Genomic DNA, 21218 nt, shown 5'->3' with positions numbered 1-21218 from the left:
TACTTCATCGTGGCACTTAACATGAAAAAGTTAAAAGTACCTACATAATTTTTGTGAATAAATGAAATGACGCACTTCATAATTAGTGTACATTTTGTTACCTATATGAATAAATGATTTTTTAATTTGAATTTGAATATAGTACAACAATTGAAATACCCATTGTTGTATTCCTTCCATAAATAAGAAATAAAACCTACTAAATCGCCGTAAGAGTTAGGTCACACGCATGCCCGTTCCGGACACATTATCGTCCAGAGTCCAGACAGCAGTGGCCTCCTCGGCGCCACTTGAATACTTTATTAGTATCTTTCACACACTGTTCGAATTGTTAAAGAAAATTACATTTTCTAATTTACCATTTTGAAAATGCGTATGCATGTTAATTCGATCTTAAAATCGATTAAACTGTTTACACAATCCGATTATTTGAATCGCCAGGTTGTCATATTGAAATGTTAATTGTCAAACTAATAAGCAGTATTGAGTTTATAGTATGTACTCTGTGGTCAGTAGTCAGTACAGAGTACTCTTTGTAAGTTTGTAGTATTTTAGCAACGCTGAATACTCGGTGCGTTGTTTACTTTTTGTATTTTTTTATTTTTTACAACTTTTGCATGAAGGAATATCATGTCGAATCAAGAAATTAGTTTAAAGTGGAATGGCTATCAGAATAACATATTGTGTAACGTCAAAGAGCTTTTTAAAGACGAAGGATTATGTGATGTCACCCTGGTGTCTGAAGGACTAAGCTTTAAAGCTCATAAAGTGATACTATCGGCTAACAGTTCCCTTTTTAGAACTATCTTCCAGGTAAACAGTAGAACATTGTTGTAATGAGGTATGCGGAAACATTTTGCAAATTGTATAACGATTCTTACGCCCACATGTTTTCCGTAGCAAAACCCCCACAGGGATCCAATTATAGTACTTCATGACATCAACACGGACTCTTTAAGGACACTACTAACGTTTATGTATAACGGCGAAGTGAATGTTACCGAGGAATCTTTACCAATTTTGTTAAAAACAGCTGAAACACTAAGAATCTGTGGACTCTCTACAGGTAGTGAAGGTAGCCGTGATGCTGAGGTAACTTATTAATATGTATTATACAATTATATATTTATATTATTACATTCAACTGTATTGTCATACATAGCATTTCAGTATCAGATATTTGACTATGTGTAAAAAGGTCAAATTGTCTAACTAAAATTATAAAATATTATCTTTATCTAACTTTATATTGAAAATAAAACTGTTAAATAATCAAATAGTATGTATGTGTTAAGATATGAACATCCACTTTATTTTACTATTTACAAAATTAGAAGTTGAAACCATTTCACATGTTTATAACTTTTTTAGAAATCAGCTTGTACTACCCAGACAAGCTCAAAAAAACGTAAAAAGAGTGAACAAGAGGACAATAATAACAAAATTAAAAAACCTTCCATCAATGCGAAAGTTGATGCATGTAATTTAAGTCCTGATATAAAAAACAATGTAAGTAGCATTAATATACTTATTAACACAGACATTACACTATTATGAATCAGTTAAAGAGACACTAGAAAAAAGCTAGGAAAACATAAATTAGCATGGCATGGTATTCCATACCTGGCTAAATCATAATTTTAAAAAAGTCCTTTAAAATTAAGAGTAGTTTTTGTATATCAAAATAAAACCAAATTACTAAGACATCTAACATACCAAAACATGATAAATTTACACTTAAGAATTATTTTTTGATGGTGCTGTGATGTTTTTTAAAGTTGTTGTAACTATAGCAAAAAAATTTTTACTTTCTGTATATAGATCCGTAATCTACTACTACTATAATAAGATACTATTTTGGCTTTAACCGTTGATAAATATTATTTTTTTATAAATTACTTACAATTTTAGAATATAATGCCGAAAGTGGAACCTGTTGATTCGCCTCTTACTGATGACTCTGGTGAAAACACAAATGATACTGACATAGCGATTCTTGATGACAATATGGATAAGAAATACTCTATCACCTCTTCACCGAAATCCCACTTTAGTGACACTAATGGAAAGAAGTGCATTAACGAAGTCAGCAGTACTCAGCCATGTTTAAACACTTGTGATAATGATGATAAAGAGATTGAGATTGATAAGGAAGTGGAAACTGTAATTCAGAGTGGAACAATAGTGGAATCACTTAATATAGCCACAGAGAATTTGAACTTGTTGTCAAATGAGGATATTAAAGGTAAGTAGGTTTATATAATTAATTAGCATTATTCACTCTATCAATGTGTCAGCATATAAATGGCATTGTTTGTGGAGTTTTGTTTTTCTTAAGACATAAGGTGTCAATATAATAAAATGTACACTATCCTAGTTTGTTGCCGAGTCGAATTTTAAGTTGGTCTGTCATGTCTTAAACCCCTACAAAGTAATTGATGATTTAATTTTAGGTGTGATCTATGTTAATTACAATGAAGTAAAGTTTGAACTATTACAACATTGTCACTAAATAGAGTTTACCCGGATAGGAAAAGTCTGAAGTGGCTAGTTTTACCATTGTTAAGAATCAATAATACATGTCATGTGTAGTACATCATATGAAAATTTTAGAATATTGCCTTTTAATAAATATATAAGTAAAATTAAAAACAATACTGCAAAAGTGTGTGTGTAAGTTTTCGATATTTATATACGTAATTAATATTATTATTCCTTTTTCTTTTCAAAGAATTTTTTTATTTTTCTTTTTTGATTATTATTATATGTCTATTTCTTATATCTTTTTTATCATCATTTATAAGGAGGATAAAAATTTATTTTCATGGTTTAACCATATAGTCACTTTAGAGTTATAGGCAAATAAACTTGAATTCAATTTTCAACAGTATCCATATGATTTTAGATAAGTCCGGTACTTCCTATGCAAATCCATCGTTTCCCTGCCCATTCTGTCCACGAGTCTACAATAGCTGGGGATATCGACGGCGACACGTAAAGTCTCGACATATGACTAACAGGTATAAATTATTATATTATTATTTTGTTTGAATTTATCTCATATGATCCATTAAAAAATTACTGGATTTTCCAACAACCATTTTTGTTTGAGAGCAGACCTTTAACTTAAAAAAAGGGTGCGTGTACTTATGTACGCGCGTAAGAAGTTATACTTCTTTGGCATTATTAAAAATTGTTTTTGATTGCATGCAAATAATTAATTACAATTAAATTATCAAAGACTGGAAAAGTAGTCATTATAGTCAATAAAGTTCAGTTTACATTTGAAAAATTAAATAAATAAATATTTATTATTATTCTCTTACATTAAGTGTAACATAAATTCTATTATTATTCGAATGTTGTTTTTAAATTATGTCCAGTTCCGTAGCATCTTCCGTGGGCAACTTCATTCTGTTAATTTTGTGTCACGGTGCGCGCGCATCGTAATATTTTTCGTAACTCTCATCAATTTTTCATAACGCCCCTAAAAAAGTATAACTTCAAAAATCTTAATTGCAGACTATCCTGCAAATGGTGCGTATCTGTATTACCAACAACTGGAGCGTGGTATTCCCACGCCACCAAAACCCATGGGGTTCCCCACGAAGAAGCCAGAAACTCACTTGTTGTGATGGTAGAAGCTCACGCTGTTTTGACCCTGAACGAGCCTAGTGTAGCCCAATTATTGGGACAAGTAGGCATGGACCCTAATGGAACTGTGAGTGAGAAAAATTAAATAGCTTTTACAAATTACCACCAGATGGCACCAACTTGTTTGGTAACTATCAAATATCGAAGGAAAAGTTTTAATAAAATAATTATACGTATATAAAAATGTCATATTTAAAAAGATAGTATCTTCGAATCCTAAAATAGATATAACTGACATTGTAAAGATGATTTTCGCAACGCCATCAACAATATACAAATACAAAATATAATATTTTACTTTAATTAGATATTTATACATTTTTACCAATCGCAGCGCGTAAATTTACCAAATTATAATCTTTAAAAGTAAAAACTGAAAAATTAAAATCTTACATTACTTGTCAATCTGTGGCTTGTTGGCTGTGGCAGTTGGCTTTAATTTTATTGGGATTTTAATATAATCATTTTTTAATATTGCAACCGGAGATCGCTTTGACAGGGGCGCCATCTGGTGGTGCGAAATGAATTTGTTTAAAATCGTATTGTGCTTTGTAGGAACTAAAATATGAATTTTTGACAGATATATGAAGCTATATGAGGCATATGGTGCCTTCTGCCCATTTCTATAAAATAAATGTTTTCGAACGGCTGTAATTTTTGTCTATTTTGAAAATTTAAATTACAAATAATGGAAAACCTTTCTGACTTAAACAAATAATATCTATTCATACTTTGCGTTTTGAGACGTTTTTTAGTTTCCTACAAGTCACAAAATTTTTGTTTTTCGTATGAATTTTACTATCATATATATTATATCTAAATTTTTATAAGAATATTTATTGATATGGCTCATTATAAATTTATATACTATATTTTCGATGTATTTTATATATGTACGGCGAAAGCAAGTTTACTACAGTATATTATATATACAAAATATATATTTTTATAAAAAATCGTCAATTAAATTATCGTCAATATTTTATATCGGTCACCGATTGTACATATGCCAAAGGTATAAATGCAATGTTTCAATGATTCTGTTTTTATCCTATTGATAAGCTTGTCTTTTATGTTATTATATCTTAAAATGTAGGTCTAAAAAAAACTTATCTAATTTTGCCTAAAATACTGTCCCTGTTCATAAAAAATAAACAAGTTTAATCTAATCTTTCAACTTGAGTATTATTTTGTCTTTTTCTGGTTTCGCTGTGACGAAAAGAGACTGGTGTCTTTAGTCAAAGTGCCATTAACTTGATTTATTTTTTATGAATTACGAATTGTCATTTAAGCAAAAAACAATTGAACACAGATTAAAAAATCCTTTGGCATCAGCAATGTTAGTGAGATAAGCCTGGTCTTAAAATAATATAAGTGTGTGTTTAAGATAAAACTATTTTGGTGTTCTTGCTTTTAATTGATCGGTGAGACGAAATTTTAAAAATAATATTATATATAATTCGATTCGAAAACATACATAAAATATTAATGTAACACTTATAAATTTTATAATATTTCGTTTGACGCCATATTGTTTACGGCGATCTTATTTCTATGGGATAGATAAATAAGGAAGGAAGGTATGTTCGCCGCACGTGTCATGTGTTGTAAACAATTATAATGGGGGCCTCATAGCCTAGCGGTCTTATTAAGTGGCAGCTAGGTGAGGGGTACCGGGTTCGATTCCCGGTTCGAGGGCAAGTTTTAATTTAATTTTAATTTGTTCTCGGCCTTTGGGAGGGTTGTGCGGTACCGGGCGAGTGCCTAAACCGTACATGGAGGACATGATCGAATTTCTAAGGCAAAAAGCACGAATGATAAAAATCTCATACTTGACGCTGGCTAATGCACAAACCGTGCCAGAGCCATAAAAAAAAAACAATCATAATTGATTTTGCTTATGTGTGAAATGTAATGGTGAGGGACGACAGAAAGAAAGCGGTGACAATTGGTACGTCGATCCTTATTTATCTATACTTAACTTGTGAATTACATAAACATTAATTTTGATCTCACTTACTCAAGTCAGAGTTTAGATTTAAGGACGAGTTTAATAAATTGTGTGTCATATTGTATAAGAATTGAACCTATCTTATGAGCAATGAATTAACCAAAATATTTTTGTAATTCGAGAATTATGGTTATATACCGCCTCTATACTGACGGGACGTATTATCCGACTGTCCTATGTTTGATTTACCAAGAACCGTGTAGTTTGTCGGCTCTGAAGACTGATTACCAACTCAAAACAGATGCAATAATCAATAAACCATGACGGGACGAGGCTTAAAGTTCAAAATAAGTCCATATAGTTAAGTGATGTGTGTTTAATGAAAAGTGCAATTATTTGAGCAATTAAAACGTATAAGAGAGTCTGGTTTTGTCGATATTTTTGACAGATTTTCTCCTTACATATGTGGTACATAATAATGAAAGAGAAATAGATTTTTCAAACATTTTACTCTCAGAAATAACATAATGAATTATTTTGGATAGAATTCTGAAACATATCAACTCGTACAAATGATTGATGAGCTTATTCGTAATATTTCTAATCTAAAACAATAAATGTCCTATAAGAATATACTCGCTAACACAAGTCCATAATAGCATAAACATTTTGTCTAAATACTCTTTAATATAATAATTTAATTTAAGATGACCACTTAAATTAGGAAACATAAGCAATATTTTTAAGTAATCGTAAGTTACCAAAGCAATGTTCGATGTAAGATCTACATAGTCATATAGTATATTTTTGTATGATGATCGCACGGTGATTCAAAATTGTAATATGTAACGAGAAATTAGCGTTTTTACGTAATTATATAAATATAGTGAACAGGTTTTATCGCTCTTTGATATATCAATAAGATTTTTAATTAAAATGTCATTAAAATACTAATAATGTAGTGCTTTCCAAAATTTTTTAAGTACTACATTTGATACATGTTTAAAGTTATATCTTAGGGCGATGGAATCCGTTTCTTTGAAATCAATTAAAAATAACAATCTTATGATCTAACCTGTAACTCATGGCTTTAAAGTTAATCAGATGTAATGCAGTGAGAATGTATTTAAGACAAAGAAGATTCAAATATATTTTTTACGAACTATCAAGCGTTTTCTTACAAGTCCGTCACTGTTCCTTCTACAGAAATGCCCGGTGCTATTTCAACTGTTTTGCTCTCATCTCTGTTGTCCATAAAGTTGTTTTTGGGCTTAAGATAGTCATCAGATCTCGATACCGGGTCGTCATAATTGTACCTACCAGAGGGAGATGTTGGTGTTGTAGGCGCAGAGGTCAAATTTCCACTTTCTGAGCGCCTCGGACCTCTATAGGTTTGTTCCGTAGGAGTTATTATACGTTTTGGCGGCGCTTGAGCTCTTTCAAAACCACCGTCATTCTCTCCATAACGCTTCATGGAAGCTCTATTTTTTGGTGTTTTTTTTAGCATAGCTTGAAAATTAAACGGAGGGTTGTCATCGTCAGTGTTTAAATCCCCTGTAGACTTGGCCAGAGCTTGCAGCTCGCGAACGGGATCACACGCCTCCGAATCAGGGCCGTAAAAGCTGGTGCTGCGTCTAGGAACTGTAGGTTCAAAGATATCTTCGTTATTTGTCGCCCACGGAGTTGGGGGCTGATAGAATTTTTGTGGCGAAGAGACGTGCTTCTTATTGTAGAGCACGGGTCTATTGGGAGCGTACTCCATCTTGGGCTCGTCCGGCAACTTGGGCATAGGCTGCGTGGGATCTCTGCAGAAGGGCACGCTAAGGAGGGTCTGTGTACTCTTCGTTCTGGTGGTTGATCCTGAAGAACTAAACCGATGTTTGAAAGGTTCGTCCCACTGCTCGTGGTCTGAATCGTATTGACTGGCAAATGTGTCGCTATAATGAGAAACCAGTAGGTTAGAATTAGGGGACGGCACTCTGCGAACTTAAATGCATTATGTTAGTATTAGAAAAAAGGCTTTGATTCTAACAACAATAAAGATAAAGTACATCATAATGAAAAATAAGTCGCAGTTTACCTTTTAGATCTAATAATGTTCCTGAATCAGGAACTACTAGCAAAAATCAAGAATATGGTCATTTATGAAAAAATTACTATACGATGATTTTCCAATTGGGAGAATATTTTTACATCGTATAGTTGTATTTAAAAACATTGATACGTACTTGCTTTTGACTTTAGGATCGCACATGTGCGAGGTGTCGAAAAATTGAATTTCATCAAGTCTGAAGGGCAGCTTCCAGACAGTTGGACGCGGGGTTCCAAGGAATTCTTTCCTGGCATGTGGATCAATACGTTCAAGTAATACTGATGAATTTGTGTTCAATAATCCTTCAACTAAAACTTGGTTGTACATGTGTATCTGAAATTGTTGAAATCTTGTAGGCGCTTGTAAAAAGTTTGGTTGGAGGAGTCAATCATATCCGTTTTGTATCAAACTTTTTTATTTAGTTTTATTGATCTGTAATACCTGTTGTGAGAAATTAACTAGGTCCTGGTAACGAAGAGCACGGTACTGGAGAAGAACTTGGAAAAGCGATCTACTCTTCCACTTCCTCGCAAAGCGCTTCAGAAAAGACGACGTTTCCTCATCGATCTCGCCAGTTGATTTGTTGACTATTGGTCCATATGCCTTTCGGACAACGAAACCTCTGTACGCTAGAAGATAGCAGGTTTTTTGTGTTATCAAATGCTGTTTATATGTATTTATAATTGCCCAAAATTTTATACAATTAACCTTGGTAGTGTGATTCTTTTTTATTTCTGTCCTCAATTAAGATTTAGACGATAGACCAAAAACTGTCACCAACTTGTCTATAGAGATTACTTCTAACGTGTTAATGTCATGTTTACTTTGGTATGCAAGTACGGTTCGAATGTTGCCCGAACATTATTTATTCAGTTAATCAATTCAATTACGTTTGAAGCGATACGGGTCATGGTTTTCGAGGAATTCTGTATTATTTTACACTTACCTTTCTGTATAACCAAAGCAGCCTCCTCATCGTTCATATTTGCCGACTTCTGTTTTTTTAATTCCTTGACTGAAATAGATGGATGATGAATCATTTGTTTATATTTTACGGTGTATAGAAACGGATGGAATTGGCTAATCTTTCTGGACAGTTGTTACTAGCATAATTTCAGTAGTACATTTCAGTGTCTATAAGCAACGCCACGTAAGCAGTTCTAGCTAGCAAGTTAACAAGCTCTTGAACCAATGTCCGTCCGTTTCTATGCATTAGCCCCTGTATTCACTCACTATGCATAGCCTTGGATTTGCTTTGCACAGCTTTCCGCTTCGCTAAGAAGGTACGCATCATACTTTGCACCTTAACTATTTTCTTCACTTGTGTCTCATACAACCTGTTAATAATAAATAAATTATTTGTTATGTTTCTTAATTGGACTTGAATTAAAGCTCCTAGCTCGGGGATTCTAGACTTGATTCAAATGGGAAAGCAAAGGAAGCAGTGAAAAGAAGATCAGAGAAATAGCTGCAAAAATATGCTCCAGTTTTGCACAATGAAAACTGTTATTTAATTCGCCAATTTTAACGCCCTGTTATGTAACGTCTCTGTGGTATTAACGAGTAAAATGCATTGTTTATTTGAAATCTGCATATTAAAATGCTACCATAGTAGATTGGAGCTAACAGTCTCTAAATACAACCGAATTACCTGGATAAGAACTCTTCGTTGTAATATTTCAAAAATGCTTTCGATTTTCCTAATTCCCATCCTTCCATTTTCAGTCTGATCATTAAGAGACGGCAATTGTCTTTTGTTTCGTCGACATTCTCATCAAAATCAAAAGCCAGGAAACGGTATCTGCCAAATTTTTAATTTTTTATCTTTGTTCATATTCGACACTGATTGAAAATTTTACAATTGAAGAGAGCCTGTCTCGTGCGTCGGGAGCCTGTCTAACACGTGTGCGTTTAAACATTCGAAGAAACATTGGATTATAGTAGACTTGTAAAGAGACAAATGAAATCAATAGTTATATATTTTTAAGTATCCTTCTTCAAGTAACTTACCATCTTAGCTCGTCTTATCACCTATTGGGTTTATATATTACAAAATCGGAATAACATTTATAATAATAATATATTTTAATAATGTGATGATGTAGTGATAAAATAATATAAGATTTGACTACAATGATATGATTCATAATGTAATATGTAACTTGTATGTAAAATTCTACTCTTTAAGGCAAATTTGCACGCCATTATATGTGACAGAATATATGCGGTCATTTTCATCAAGAACATTTTTGAACCATATTCTTGCAAATAAATTATTATTACTATTGTCAAAGTAAATTATTGATACATTTACATATGGAATACCTTTTAATGAATTCAGCGAACGGTATACGATACGAAAAGCCACACTGACGAGCTTTTGCTGTGTCCAACACCGCCATCGCTCTCAATTGCTGCTTTACGACTTCAGTTTGAAATCCCCGAGGATTGTCATTTAGATCTGTTCGGACACATCGGACAAAGTGTAAACCGTTGCTCGTTGAAAGTTGCTTCAGAATTTCCAAACTTGTTACTCTGTATGTCGCTGCTGCAGTTCTCATTCTTCGCACTTGCGAGTATTGTCCCTTTGACACGGTGTTGAATTTCTGAAAGAATATAAAATAAATAAATAATAAATCAGTGGCGCTACAACCTCTTTAGGCCTTGGCCTCAGATTTCTGAATCTGTTTCATGATCATTTTTACATCTAATAAGCAAGTAGTAGGACATCAGCCTTCAGTGCTTGATACACGCCGTCGACTTTTTGGGTCTAAGACATGTCGGTTTCCTCACGATGTTTTTCTTCACCGTTCGAGCAAATGTTAAATGCGCACATAGAAAGAAAGTCCATTAGCCGGGGATCGAACCTACGAGCTCAGGTATGAGAGTCGCACGCTGAAGCCACTAGGCCAACACTGCACTGAAAGTAAATATCGTAACGTATTAAAATCATAATTTTTTTGTTAACTTTATGATTAATTATGTAGGTAAGGCAGTTCGATACTTGTCCTATCTACCAGATTTAATGTTGTAAGTGAAAAAATACACATCGAATTGATGAGTCGATCTCAATAGAATAATAATTCTATTTCCTTAACAAAAAGTTCTAGAAGTTTATGAAACTCCAAATTGACTCTAAATTATAGAAACTTATTGACTACAATTTGATATGAACTCACCCTAGCCTTGATATTTTCTTGTTCTTTTTGTGATTTGGTTCGATTAGCAGAAGATTCATTTTCATTTGGAGCCAAGGTAAGATTGCCGGTCTTTGTGAGCCTGTTTTTGAATAACTGCTGCATCGTAAGATTAGTCGAGGCTCGCATAGTTTCAGTCATTTCAGGTGGTAAAAAGTCTTTATTCTTGTCGGCCATTTCCCTTGTATCATAATTGACTTTTCCCGTGTAGTGAGCAACGCTGAATTCGTGACTGCCAGCAAGCTTCACGTATGGCCCTTTGCAGGAAGCTCTTACTGTGCCTAAATACAAAGAAAGTTACAATTCATCGGCTTCCTAACTGAGAAAAATTTGTTTAATCGTTCTAGTAGTTTTCAAATTTATTTAAACAAGCATAGATTTATCTCGTTCAAAAAGCATGAAGGTACATTGTACACATGTGATAAAACATCTCTTACTCATAATAAAATCCTGTCCACCTCCTGTACGGCTGGCTTCATCTAAAATGTAGAATATGCCATGCGGTTTCGCCAAAAGTTGATCAACCGAGTTCTTATTATCGTAATAATGTAGAGGTAAAACTGGCACTTCTTCTTCCTCTTCTTCTTGCATTTCCCAAGCAAATATTTTTTGGTTGTAGAGAAATTGCAGCTGTTCATTTGTTGTGTTTACAATTAACTGTTCCAGTCTATTTCTGTGATAGCATTCAAAACCAAATACGTCAATTAAACTGACCGAATACTTGTCGCCACTGTAATAGTAATGATAGCATTCATTATTCTTAAATACTACTTGTAATACTAATTATAGGGGTTATAAAGAATACTTACAAAACTTGTCGCATAAAAGATAATTTTGAATTAATCAAGTTTATCATCCAATCGACCAATCTTTTGTATAAAGTACTTGCTAATGTATCTCTTGCATCTCTAGCTTCGTCAGTTGAATGTTTACGTTTTACGGCATTACCGTTTTCGATCAAACAGTAGTTAAGCAAAGCCCACATAAACTTTACCTCATCAAGAGATAATAGTTTTGCCACCTTTTTAGCTTCGTCTGGGTTTTCTATTTCCGCCGAACCAGATTTACCATCCCTAAATCTTACATTACCAAGAACTAATATCGCTGCTAATACAGTTTCAAAGAACGTGATTTCATCTTCTTGCCAATCAAGCAATTTCAAATACTCGATTATATCCTGGTATCGTTTAGCATTGTCTCGAGGATTTTCCCGTGCACCTTGAATGCCTCTTACTGAATCGTCCAGTATTCTCAGATACCTGTGCTTTCTATTTCGTTCTAGACAAAGTTCACTCAGTTTATTATCAGCTTCTTTTGAATCATAAAAATAATACATTATATTGAAATTAGCATGTGACCTGAAACAACCATTACGTTTCAAATTCATGATTCTAAACATTTTAATATTATTTCGTGGTATACATACATATCAGTCGAGGATACCCTCCATTTCTCAAGTTGATATAACCAAAATATGGCACCACTCAATTTTCCTGAGCTTCCGTAAGTGACTTGTATGTGGAAAATTCCTCGCGTGGAATTTGAGTGTATTGGAGTAGCCGCACTTATGCAGGCAAGAATTATAGTAGTTGCATTTTGTATTCGCTCTCCTGTGTTATTTTTCATAGCACCCAAGAATGTTAAGTGCGAAAGTGCATGGAGTACACTTGTCGTCTTTCCGGATTTACTTTCTCCAGAAAACACTATATACTGCTGTTCATTGTGATGCAAAGCATTCTGGTAAGCGCTGTCAGCGACAGAAAAAATGTGTGGCTCATTATCTGATCTAGATTTGCATTCATACTTTTTGTGATACTGAAAACAATTCAGATTACAAATTAGATTAAAAATTCCGTCTCTGTTATTTTTCTCGGAATAAGTTAGACATTTTCTAAGCAAACACTAGAGTACCGACCCTTCAAAACAGACAACAGTCTGGGTGTAACTAGTCCGGGTTCACTATATCTATGTTAGTGAAAAGTGTCACAACACCCGCTTAGTCAAAGAACAGTCCATTAATTATTAATAATTATATATTTACCTCTTCATTATAAATATCGTCAGAAGAGTTAGGATTAAGTATTAACAAGATATCTCCAATGAAAGACATAAAAGATCCCTTTTCTAATTTAGTATGTATTTCGCTTAGAATATTTTCCTCAGTTAAGCATTCTAAGGCAGCTAAGTCTTCTACTTGCATGGTTTCAGGTTCGTGTCTGCCTTGCGTAATAAGAAGACCTTCTTTAATAATGCGTTCTGGTTTTCTTGGTGGTGCTTCTTTTTCTTGCAGGTCATTTGCTAGCATTTTTATTTCCGTAGAAAGCTGTAATCGTTTAAGAAAAGAGAGTATTTTAAGTTTGACGTTTGAATTAAATAGAGGCTATACATTTAATTGCTAGTGGTAGTAATTAAACCGATGAACATCAATTAGTGGGTGGTAAATAGCAACTCAATTATACATATCCTACCGTTTATAAATACCAGTTTCTTTAATTGGGTTTAAAGGACATATAATAATGTTTTTTCTATACGATTAAACTCACATGGAAATCATTTTCTGGGACGGACTGAATGAATGGATGTTCTTCCAACTCCATAATAAAAGGTCGGTGTTCTGGATTTTTCTCAAGGCACCTGAAAATGACCTGCCATTAACTTGAAGCAAACTAAAACTATGTTTAGATATTTAACACAATACTTCGCTTCCTCAAAGTGTTGGTCCACGAAGAAAACATAGTTTGAACAAAAATTATTCTATCTCACATACAAATTTTATTTTTGTTTTAATGAGTGACGTGCTATTCGTGTGAGGAAAAGGATATTCGTCCCATGGGACATAAGAATTAATTTATACTAACTCATTTATAAAATCATTAATTTCATTTGACGACATCGCTGGTTTCAGCACGCCTGGGGGTGGATTTCTGAGAATTTGAAACAGGGCTCCAGTGGGATGCATCTCTTCGAAGGGTCCCTTTCCATCAACCATTTCAATCGTTGTGATTCCCAGGGCCCACACATCAACCCTATTGTCATATCCCTCTTCACCTCTAGTTACCATTTCAGGGGCCATCCAACTCGGCGATCCAATATAAGATGTCGTTTTATCTAAAGCGTCTTTTAATTGACAGCACAATGAGAAGTCGCAGATTTTTATTTCGCCATTGTTCTTTATAAGTATATTACTGGCTCGTACATTGCGATGCATAACTTTGTTCTCGTGGAGATATACGAGTGCCTAAAATGCCAAAATAATTTCCATAAGTGATTTTTATATGACCTAAGACTTGTAGGCAAAGTTAGTAACGCTCAGCATAAAAAGGAATACTTTGGGTTTGAGGGTGCAAAAGGCTAATAGCACACCATCATATAAATGAAAATTATTGGTGGTGGATATGTGATGTGGTTTTAATAAAACATATTACTATGTATAAAACGTGTGGTTTACAATGATTTAGTAGGATATAAATTAGGTACAAACAGTTATTATATACTATATTCTCAATAGTTAATTCGTACCTCGACTCAACACTGTTATATTGTAATAACAGTGAATATATTAAGTGATTACATTGTTAAAGGGAGCCAATGGCGGGAGTGAATCTCTTTGACACGGAGTGATGGAGCGACCGCCCTAACAAATGACCTGTGACGCCTCAATGACGCTACCATCAACGTCACTCAGAGGTCCACGCCCATGTGATTCATTGGAGCTATTTGCATACGCCAGCCTGTCCCATATACTGATATATCAGTCGCTTAATGTGTTCCTTGCACGTTTTATTGTAGGGATGTCAATTGTACCAAGTAAATTATTAAGGACTAATCAAAAACAATAATTGCACGATAGTCTACAGGCATCAAATACCTAATATATCGTCATAGGTAACAAAAAGTAAATAATTTAATTAATGTGGTCGTTGTTAACGTTTCTTAATATATATTTATTTTTTGACGTTTATAAGTGCACATTGTGTGACCTATATGAATAAATGAATTTGACTTTTGACTTGTAGTTTAATATTTATTTAATTACTATTAATGATAACTATTGTATATTTTATTATATATGATATGAAAAATACACAAGACAACACGTAAAATGAGGCATCGAGCATTGTGAGCCAAGTGGTTTACATAAAGATAATATCCATTTGAGTCGATTTAATTTAGCAAGAGCTCTAAATAGCGTTATGGTTATTTCGGTCTGTATAGACGAGGTTGTAAGGGATATTTTGTGGCAGCAGGAACGAGTCTGAGGTACCCGCGGCTACCGCAGCAAGGTCGTATATCTTCCGTGTGCGAGCATTATTTACGATAATTGAGCGATGCTTCGCAATGGGGGGGCATCACGGTGTTGTAGAGCGATCGGACATTCACATCGACAACTTGGAGCGTTCCGTCTCGAATCACATCGAATAATGCGGCTGCGTTTAAGTAATGGCCCTAGATTTTAGTACGCGGAGGATTGCTCGGCTATATTTTATTCCATGTCGAGGGCAACAATCCCAACTCATCCGAAAACAATTGAGTTTGCATTCAAAGTAACTACCAATTGATTCAGCCTTTGAAAGCTCGACTGGCAGGGCCTTTGTTTTATAAGCGTCGAGTTGTATGTGACGAACGACATGTTTATAGTCATTCGGATTGGACTCACCTTAATCGTATATTTGAGGATGTAAGCGATGTGTTCTTCGGACATTTTTTTGTCCATCGCATTCAATTTTCTGACAATATCGATGACAGATCCGAATTCGCATAGCTGGGGAATAAGCGATTCATTATATCGAATTCGATAGGACATAACCAATTCTGATAATATTAAGTCGTGAAGAACTTACCTCAATGACGAACCATATTTTCTTGACATATTCGGAACGTTCGCAGAAGACACCGTAAAAGTCGATAATATTTGGGTGTTTCGTAAAATCTCTTAATATTTTACATTCTTCATGAATGTGTTGTTCTTTTGTATCTGTTAAGTTGATTACTTTGACGGCGACCGATTTGCCAGCAGCCTGATCGTCGGATGCTTGAAATACCTTTCCGAATATACCAGATCCGAGTTTCTTTTCAATTTTATAGCGATCATGAGGGCTTGATAACGATGACACGTTCAAGCCATCCCTCATTCTAACTTCGTACATTGTTCACTGATTCATGTGTACTTTTCAATACTTTAACTTAGTAAGTCTATAAAAGAGAAGTCAAATGTGATATTTAATTGATGGTCAAATAAAATATAACACTTACCGAGTCCGTCTACCACGGTTTCACGACTTACAGTGAAAAATTGAATAGGTAGCTGCGAACTCTGAAAAGTGCTGGGGCTTCGCGGAATTAAGTACACTTAATCCGTTTACGATACCACTAACACCATTACGGACTTTGAATAGCGATTGCGCATACACATAGCTATGCGATAATAGAATTTCCATTGTACGAAAAAAAAAAAAAGAAAATTTATTCAATCGAGTTTCACCATCGGACATGACTATGGCAGACATGGCAGACTACGAAATTCCACCCGTATCACCTCGATGTTCGTTGTTCCACAACTGAGCGTTTTTAAGGTAGTTTTTGCCGCACACGCGCACTATCCGTATTCCGGTACCAATTCGTCTGAGGGTCTTTCAACAAAAGAGCGTGCCAAGAATGGCCGGCGAGTCACTTGCGAGTCCTTTGGCAATGCCGTCTACCAGTGTTTGCCCACAGTTAATATATTCTCAAAAAGTAAAATTTCAGAAAAACACTGTATGTGTAACAATTATTATGAAAAAATAACATAACTTTATAATGATGATTTTAGAACCATATTTATCCTTCGGTAATATAAATAATAAATAATTTCTTATCCTAATATGACAATTTTTTATTCAAAAGCATTACTTATTTGCTAATAGTTAAAATAAAAATACAACGGCACCTTTACCTTTAAGGTCTGGGGCCTCAAAGTATCTGATTCGTGATCATTTGTTTTCTCAAACAGGCAAGTAGGTGATCAGCCTTCTAAGTCTGACATACGTCATCGACTTTTTGGATATAAGGCCATTTCACGATGTTTTCTTTCCAATACGTGCGAGTATTAAAAGTGCTCATAGACATATATACAGAGTTCATTGGCGCACAGCCGGGGTTAGAACCGACGACTTAAAGGATAAAAGTCGCACGTTAAAGCAATTATAATTACAGTATTTTAATATTAATACTTGACGTTAAATACTAATGCTAGAAATACATGTGCTGGATGACAATCCTTCCAAACAACTCTTAGTTTGCAATATAACGTAAATTATAAATAATTTATAATCAAGTATTTTAAACAAAACGTTTAAGTTTGCATCCTATTGCGGCATATTTAACGTAACTTCAAGTACTTATGGGAATAATCGATCTCTTAAAATCACCGTTACGATCCGAATTAAAATCTTTGTAAGAATTTTCAAAGACCGAATACAATTGAAGTATTGTCAGTAACAATATGTCCATTGAGCTGTCAAAAATATTACATCACTAATCTGTCATGTTTGTTTGTGTTTCCGCTTCACATAATTTGAAGTGATAGATTAGTGAATGATAGGCACTTCTTATAAGTGCAGAGCGAAAATATTTTAGTTCATTTTGTTGTTAAATGGAGGCTTATTTTGCTTAAATTTTGCGAGCTTAAGACTAACCATAGACAATCGATTTCTATTACTAATAACTAAATACTTTTAATCGTTAATTCTGATTCACATTGAAATTAAACGGCATTAAGTAATACTACTGTCTCCATATTTTTAATATAATACCTATACAATTTCGTGGGAAGTATTCGTATCTTGTTTATGCTCCAACCTTGCGCTGATACAATGGCAATATTGACAATTGACAAAATAATTTTGCAATAAATAATATTCAGGAACTATTAAAAAAAAACAAGTGCGTTTACCTCGTTTATTTGAACATTTGATACAAAATGCATTAGCTAGTACTAAAATAAATATTAAATATTACACAGAATATGGAATTAATATTTACAAGACGGAATGTTATAATAGTCTACATTTAATACTGATAACAATTACTATGTTAAAGCTATGTTTATGTAAGATATGTAAATGAAAATAATTGTAAAGAGTAAAATTTATGTTATTTTAATTTAAATTAGCCTAATTAATTATCAAAATTTTTAATTTATATCTAAATCATAATTATTCCACAATTTATTTACAAACTAATAATTCCGTGTATTTGTGCATACCAGTTTAATGAAACTAAATCAGAGCGCAATTTAAATTTATATTAAATTTAAATTGTCTCTTCTCCATAATTTGTAGTTTTTTTGCATGACGGTTTCTTTTATATGTATTCCATTAAAAGTAGCTTTGAACGCACGACCTAGTGTCGAAAATCTCTCCAGAATTTTTTAGAGAGTTAGAACAGCTTGCTCTAAATTTTACCGCTCTTACTTACATACAGCAATCCACTTATCGTCTTTACACTTTTGGCAATCGACTTTACAACACCAATGGAACGTGCAGTTGCAGGGCTTAACGCTTGACTTCCGAATAAGATCGTGACCTCTTCCACAACAGAGGAGGTCACATGAGCCCGTCCTCGAGGTCCTTCCGATGCGACACACCCTGCCCGATGTTCCTGGCGAGTCGAGCTTGGGATCCGCCTCGCAAAAGCTTGGGGATCTATAAATATTTGTTATTAGTTTATTTTAAAATTTAAATTATAGTATTAATTGAAATAATCATCAAAACCTACGTCTAGATATTTATAATGTTGTTTGTATCTCTTTAGCATTATTTATATCTATTTTTATTTCTATACGTAAGAGGGTGAAAAATGTATAGATGTTATATATTTACAATGAAAGTGTATTCTAAAGAAATTATTTTTGCATTTTTTTGTAGGCTTGGTTTTGCATGAAAAATATTTATAATACATAATAACTGCTACAAGTAATAGAATATTTAAAATAAGCTTACTACTTTTATCTCTTTTATCAATGGTATACTTTATTTTTAGATATATACGATGAAGAGTTTTACTATGCCCTTAAATTCCTTACTTTTCAAAGAACAGTAAACTTGTCTTTGGTGCCGGTCTAGCTCTACTCTTCCTTCTGCCGCGAGGTCTGCCTCGCAGCACTGATTCGCCGTTGTTGAGACCTTCTTGTGCTACCATTAGAGCCTGTAAAATATGTAGAACATTGCAAAAGCACCCTAATGTAAATCTAATTTAAATATGTCTGAATCATTAGATTTTACAGTCCTCTACTATCTCAAATTGCAGTTAAAAACAAAAGAACGGTACAACGCATTCACAATATGCCCGATAAGCTAACAACAGAAAGAAAGGACAGTAAAGAACATTTTTATCTTCTATTGGATCTATAGTCAACTTATGTAAGTCTAACTTAAGTAAAGTAATGACTGTCTTTTCGGATAAATTCTTAACTCTTAAATTTTTAACTCTTACAGTCCAGCAGCTTTAGCGACCTTGATAAAATTTTGGATGGCTTTTAAGACAACGGTAGAATAATACTAAGTTAAACATGAACGGCGATTCAAGTGCCGTACTATCAAATTGTATGATTTAGAGTATTGAAGAAGGTCTTCTAATGCCATCTAGCTTTTTAATGTGTATTCGCGTAAACCAAAGATGGATAGATCATTTGTGGATTAGTTTAACTTACTTTACGATATTGTTTTTTAATGGTAGTGGCGACGACTCTGAAATCGGGAGTGGCTCTCCAACAAGTTCGAAGCTGGCAGCTTCCAGATAATCCGTGGCACTTACACCTTACCTCCATGTGTGATGCAAGGATCTAAAGCGCCAGAAAAAAATATAAATCAAATTAAAATACAAATGATTAAAACGTTGAACTTAGAATTATCAAAACGACTTCGTATAAAAATTAAAAATGAAAAGTGTTTCCACTTGTTTGCCCATATTTAAGAAAGATGTATGAAAGAAAGCGATGAAGCGAATGTCTTTGTATATATATCCATATCTTGCTATAATCTATAATCTACAATGCTATTATAAGATTAAAATCATCAAAGTTCCTCAGCCAAATCTTCATAAATGACGAAAGACCCAGACTAGATATAATATATTTTTTTAATACCGCTGTGCTGTTCTTAACTACATCATCTCATACAATGTCCATTCGCATTCATTCCGATATATTTATTGCATCGCCCAGTAATTTTTCAAAGGCCTGAATCATAAATCTGAACGTGACCACATCTTGGCACAATTACCCGCACCACCCACCTAGCTCATAACATTTACATAATTAAACGCCTCACAGCAATCACGCTGACGTCTTAATTTCGCGAGCGCCGCAAGCGAAATAATTTCCCAAATTGAAGCTGTACAAAAATTCAAATAAATCGGCGCAAGGCCCGCCCTTCCATCCCGGTGCCTTAATGGCGTGGAATTAAGACAGTTCGCGATAGAATTCGCCACCCAAGACGATTGTAATACGACATAATGAAGGTGGAATATTAAAAATGGAGTCGAACCGCTTATTATGTTCTCACCTCGGCGGGCTGTTTGTGAAATACGGCGGGTTAATATGGCCCCGGAGGCCGGCGCGTTCGACCCTATCAATAGTTTCAATAATGCCACTTTCTACACTTTAGCTGGCTTCGGAGCGGCTAATTGTATGCTGTATTGATTTATGGCTTTACATTTTGTGGTGGATCGCGGTTTATTTAAATATGGTACAGTCTTAAAAGCACATATAATAATTATTAAATTCGTTTTGTGTTTCTATTCCTTTCTTTTTAATAGAACTAGCTATTGACTTGGCACACGTATAGTTTATATTAACTTCAAATTGATGAGGTTTCATATATTATGTGCCTTCAGTGTTCAAATGAATAAAAATAATTCCATCATAAAATATATCAACTGATAATATTTTTATATAACCTAATTTTATGAAGAATCAGTAGGAAATAAAGACAAATATTTTTACATAGATTCATATTACATATGTATGTATATTAACACGATCTCTATTATAATATCAACTATATTACGAGAAAATAATAAATGCAAATTAAAATCACTAAATATAAACTCAATAACATGTCATCAGGTACTTGAAATTAAATCATTAGCCAGTATTAAGTGTTTATACAGTGCCGATGGATGTACTTAAAATAATGGTATTTTGAAGAGTAAATATGATGTCATTAAGAACTGGTTCATGGTAGCAAAAACTAGACAAATAATTATAGTACGAGAACCCACCATTAAATACAATAGTCCAATTAAAAACGCTCGAAGTATGTAATTTTGTTTGACGCGTCTTTAT

At 33.8% G+C, this 21218-nt stretch overlaps 3 protein-coding genes across 4 annotated transcripts in view; 1 reads left to right on the top strand and 2 right to left on the bottom strand.

Moving 5' to 3' along the window:
• Positions 1-519: 519 nt before the first annotated feature.
• On the top strand, positions 520-4460 carry LOC125051177 (protein abrupt-like). The gene is made up of 6 exons (XM_047651356.1): positions 520-813; positions 901-1092; positions 1372-1509; positions 1912-2245; positions 2906-3020; positions 3523-4460. The coding sequence occupies exons 1-6, from the start codon at positions 631-633 to the stop codon at positions 3737-3739; spliced, it is 1179 nt and encodes a 392-aa protein (XP_047507312.1). The 5' UTR covers positions 520-630; the 3' UTR covers positions 3740-4460.
• Positions 4461-6097: 1637 nt separating this feature from the next.
• Positions 6098-16254, bottom strand: LOC125051061 (neither inactivation nor afterpotential protein C). 2 transcript variants are annotated; one of them, XM_047651202.1, is made up of 17 exons: positions 16148-16254; positions 15736-16087; positions 15552-15656; positions 13753-14132; positions 13438-13528; positions 12936-13217; positions 12321-12709; positions 11704-12252; positions 11332-11624; positions 10877-11175; positions 10023-10303; positions 9349-9498; positions 8931-9034; positions 8644-8712; positions 8139-8326; positions 7834-8030; positions 6098-7542 (listed from the first exon to the last, which is right to left on the bottom strand). In XM_047651202.1, the coding sequence occupies exons 2-17, from the start codon at positions 16039-16041 to the stop codon at positions 6783-6785; spliced, it is 4443 nt and encodes a 1480-aa protein (XP_047507158.1). In that variant the 5' UTR covers positions 16042-16087; positions 16148-16254; the 3' UTR covers positions 6098-6782. The 2 variants fall into 2 exon arrangements, with proteins under 2 accessions (XP_047507158.1, XP_047507159.1); XM_047651203.1 differs by having other exon boundaries at positions 6098-7473.
• A 1577-nt stretch (positions 16255-17831) lies between these two features.
• Positions 17832-21218, bottom strand: part of LOC125051365 (protein Wnt-10a) — a 30845-nt gene continuing 27458 nt past the window's right edge. Inside the window, exons 4-6 of the mRNA XM_047651620.1 lie at positions 19584-19715; positions 18957-19078; positions 17832-18576 (exon numbers count right to left, since the gene is read on the bottom strand). Of these exons, the coding sequence (XP_047507576.1) occupies positions 18342-18576; positions 18957-19078; positions 19584-19715 (489 nt within the window). The 3' untranslated portion in view covers positions 17832-18341. The remainder of the gene's footprint in view (positions 18577-18956; positions 19079-19583; positions 19716-21218) is intronic.

The sequence above is a fragment of the Pieris napi genome, chromosome 7 (genome assembly GCF_905475465.1).
Source record: "Pieris napi chromosome 7, ilPieNapi1.2, whole genome shotgun sequence".
NCBI classification, from domain to species: domain Eukaryota; kingdom Metazoa; phylum Arthropoda; class Insecta; order Lepidoptera; family Pieridae; genus Pieris; species Pieris napi.
Note: the sequence above shows the minus strand (reverse complement) of the source record. Positions and strands in the feature narration are given on the sequence as shown.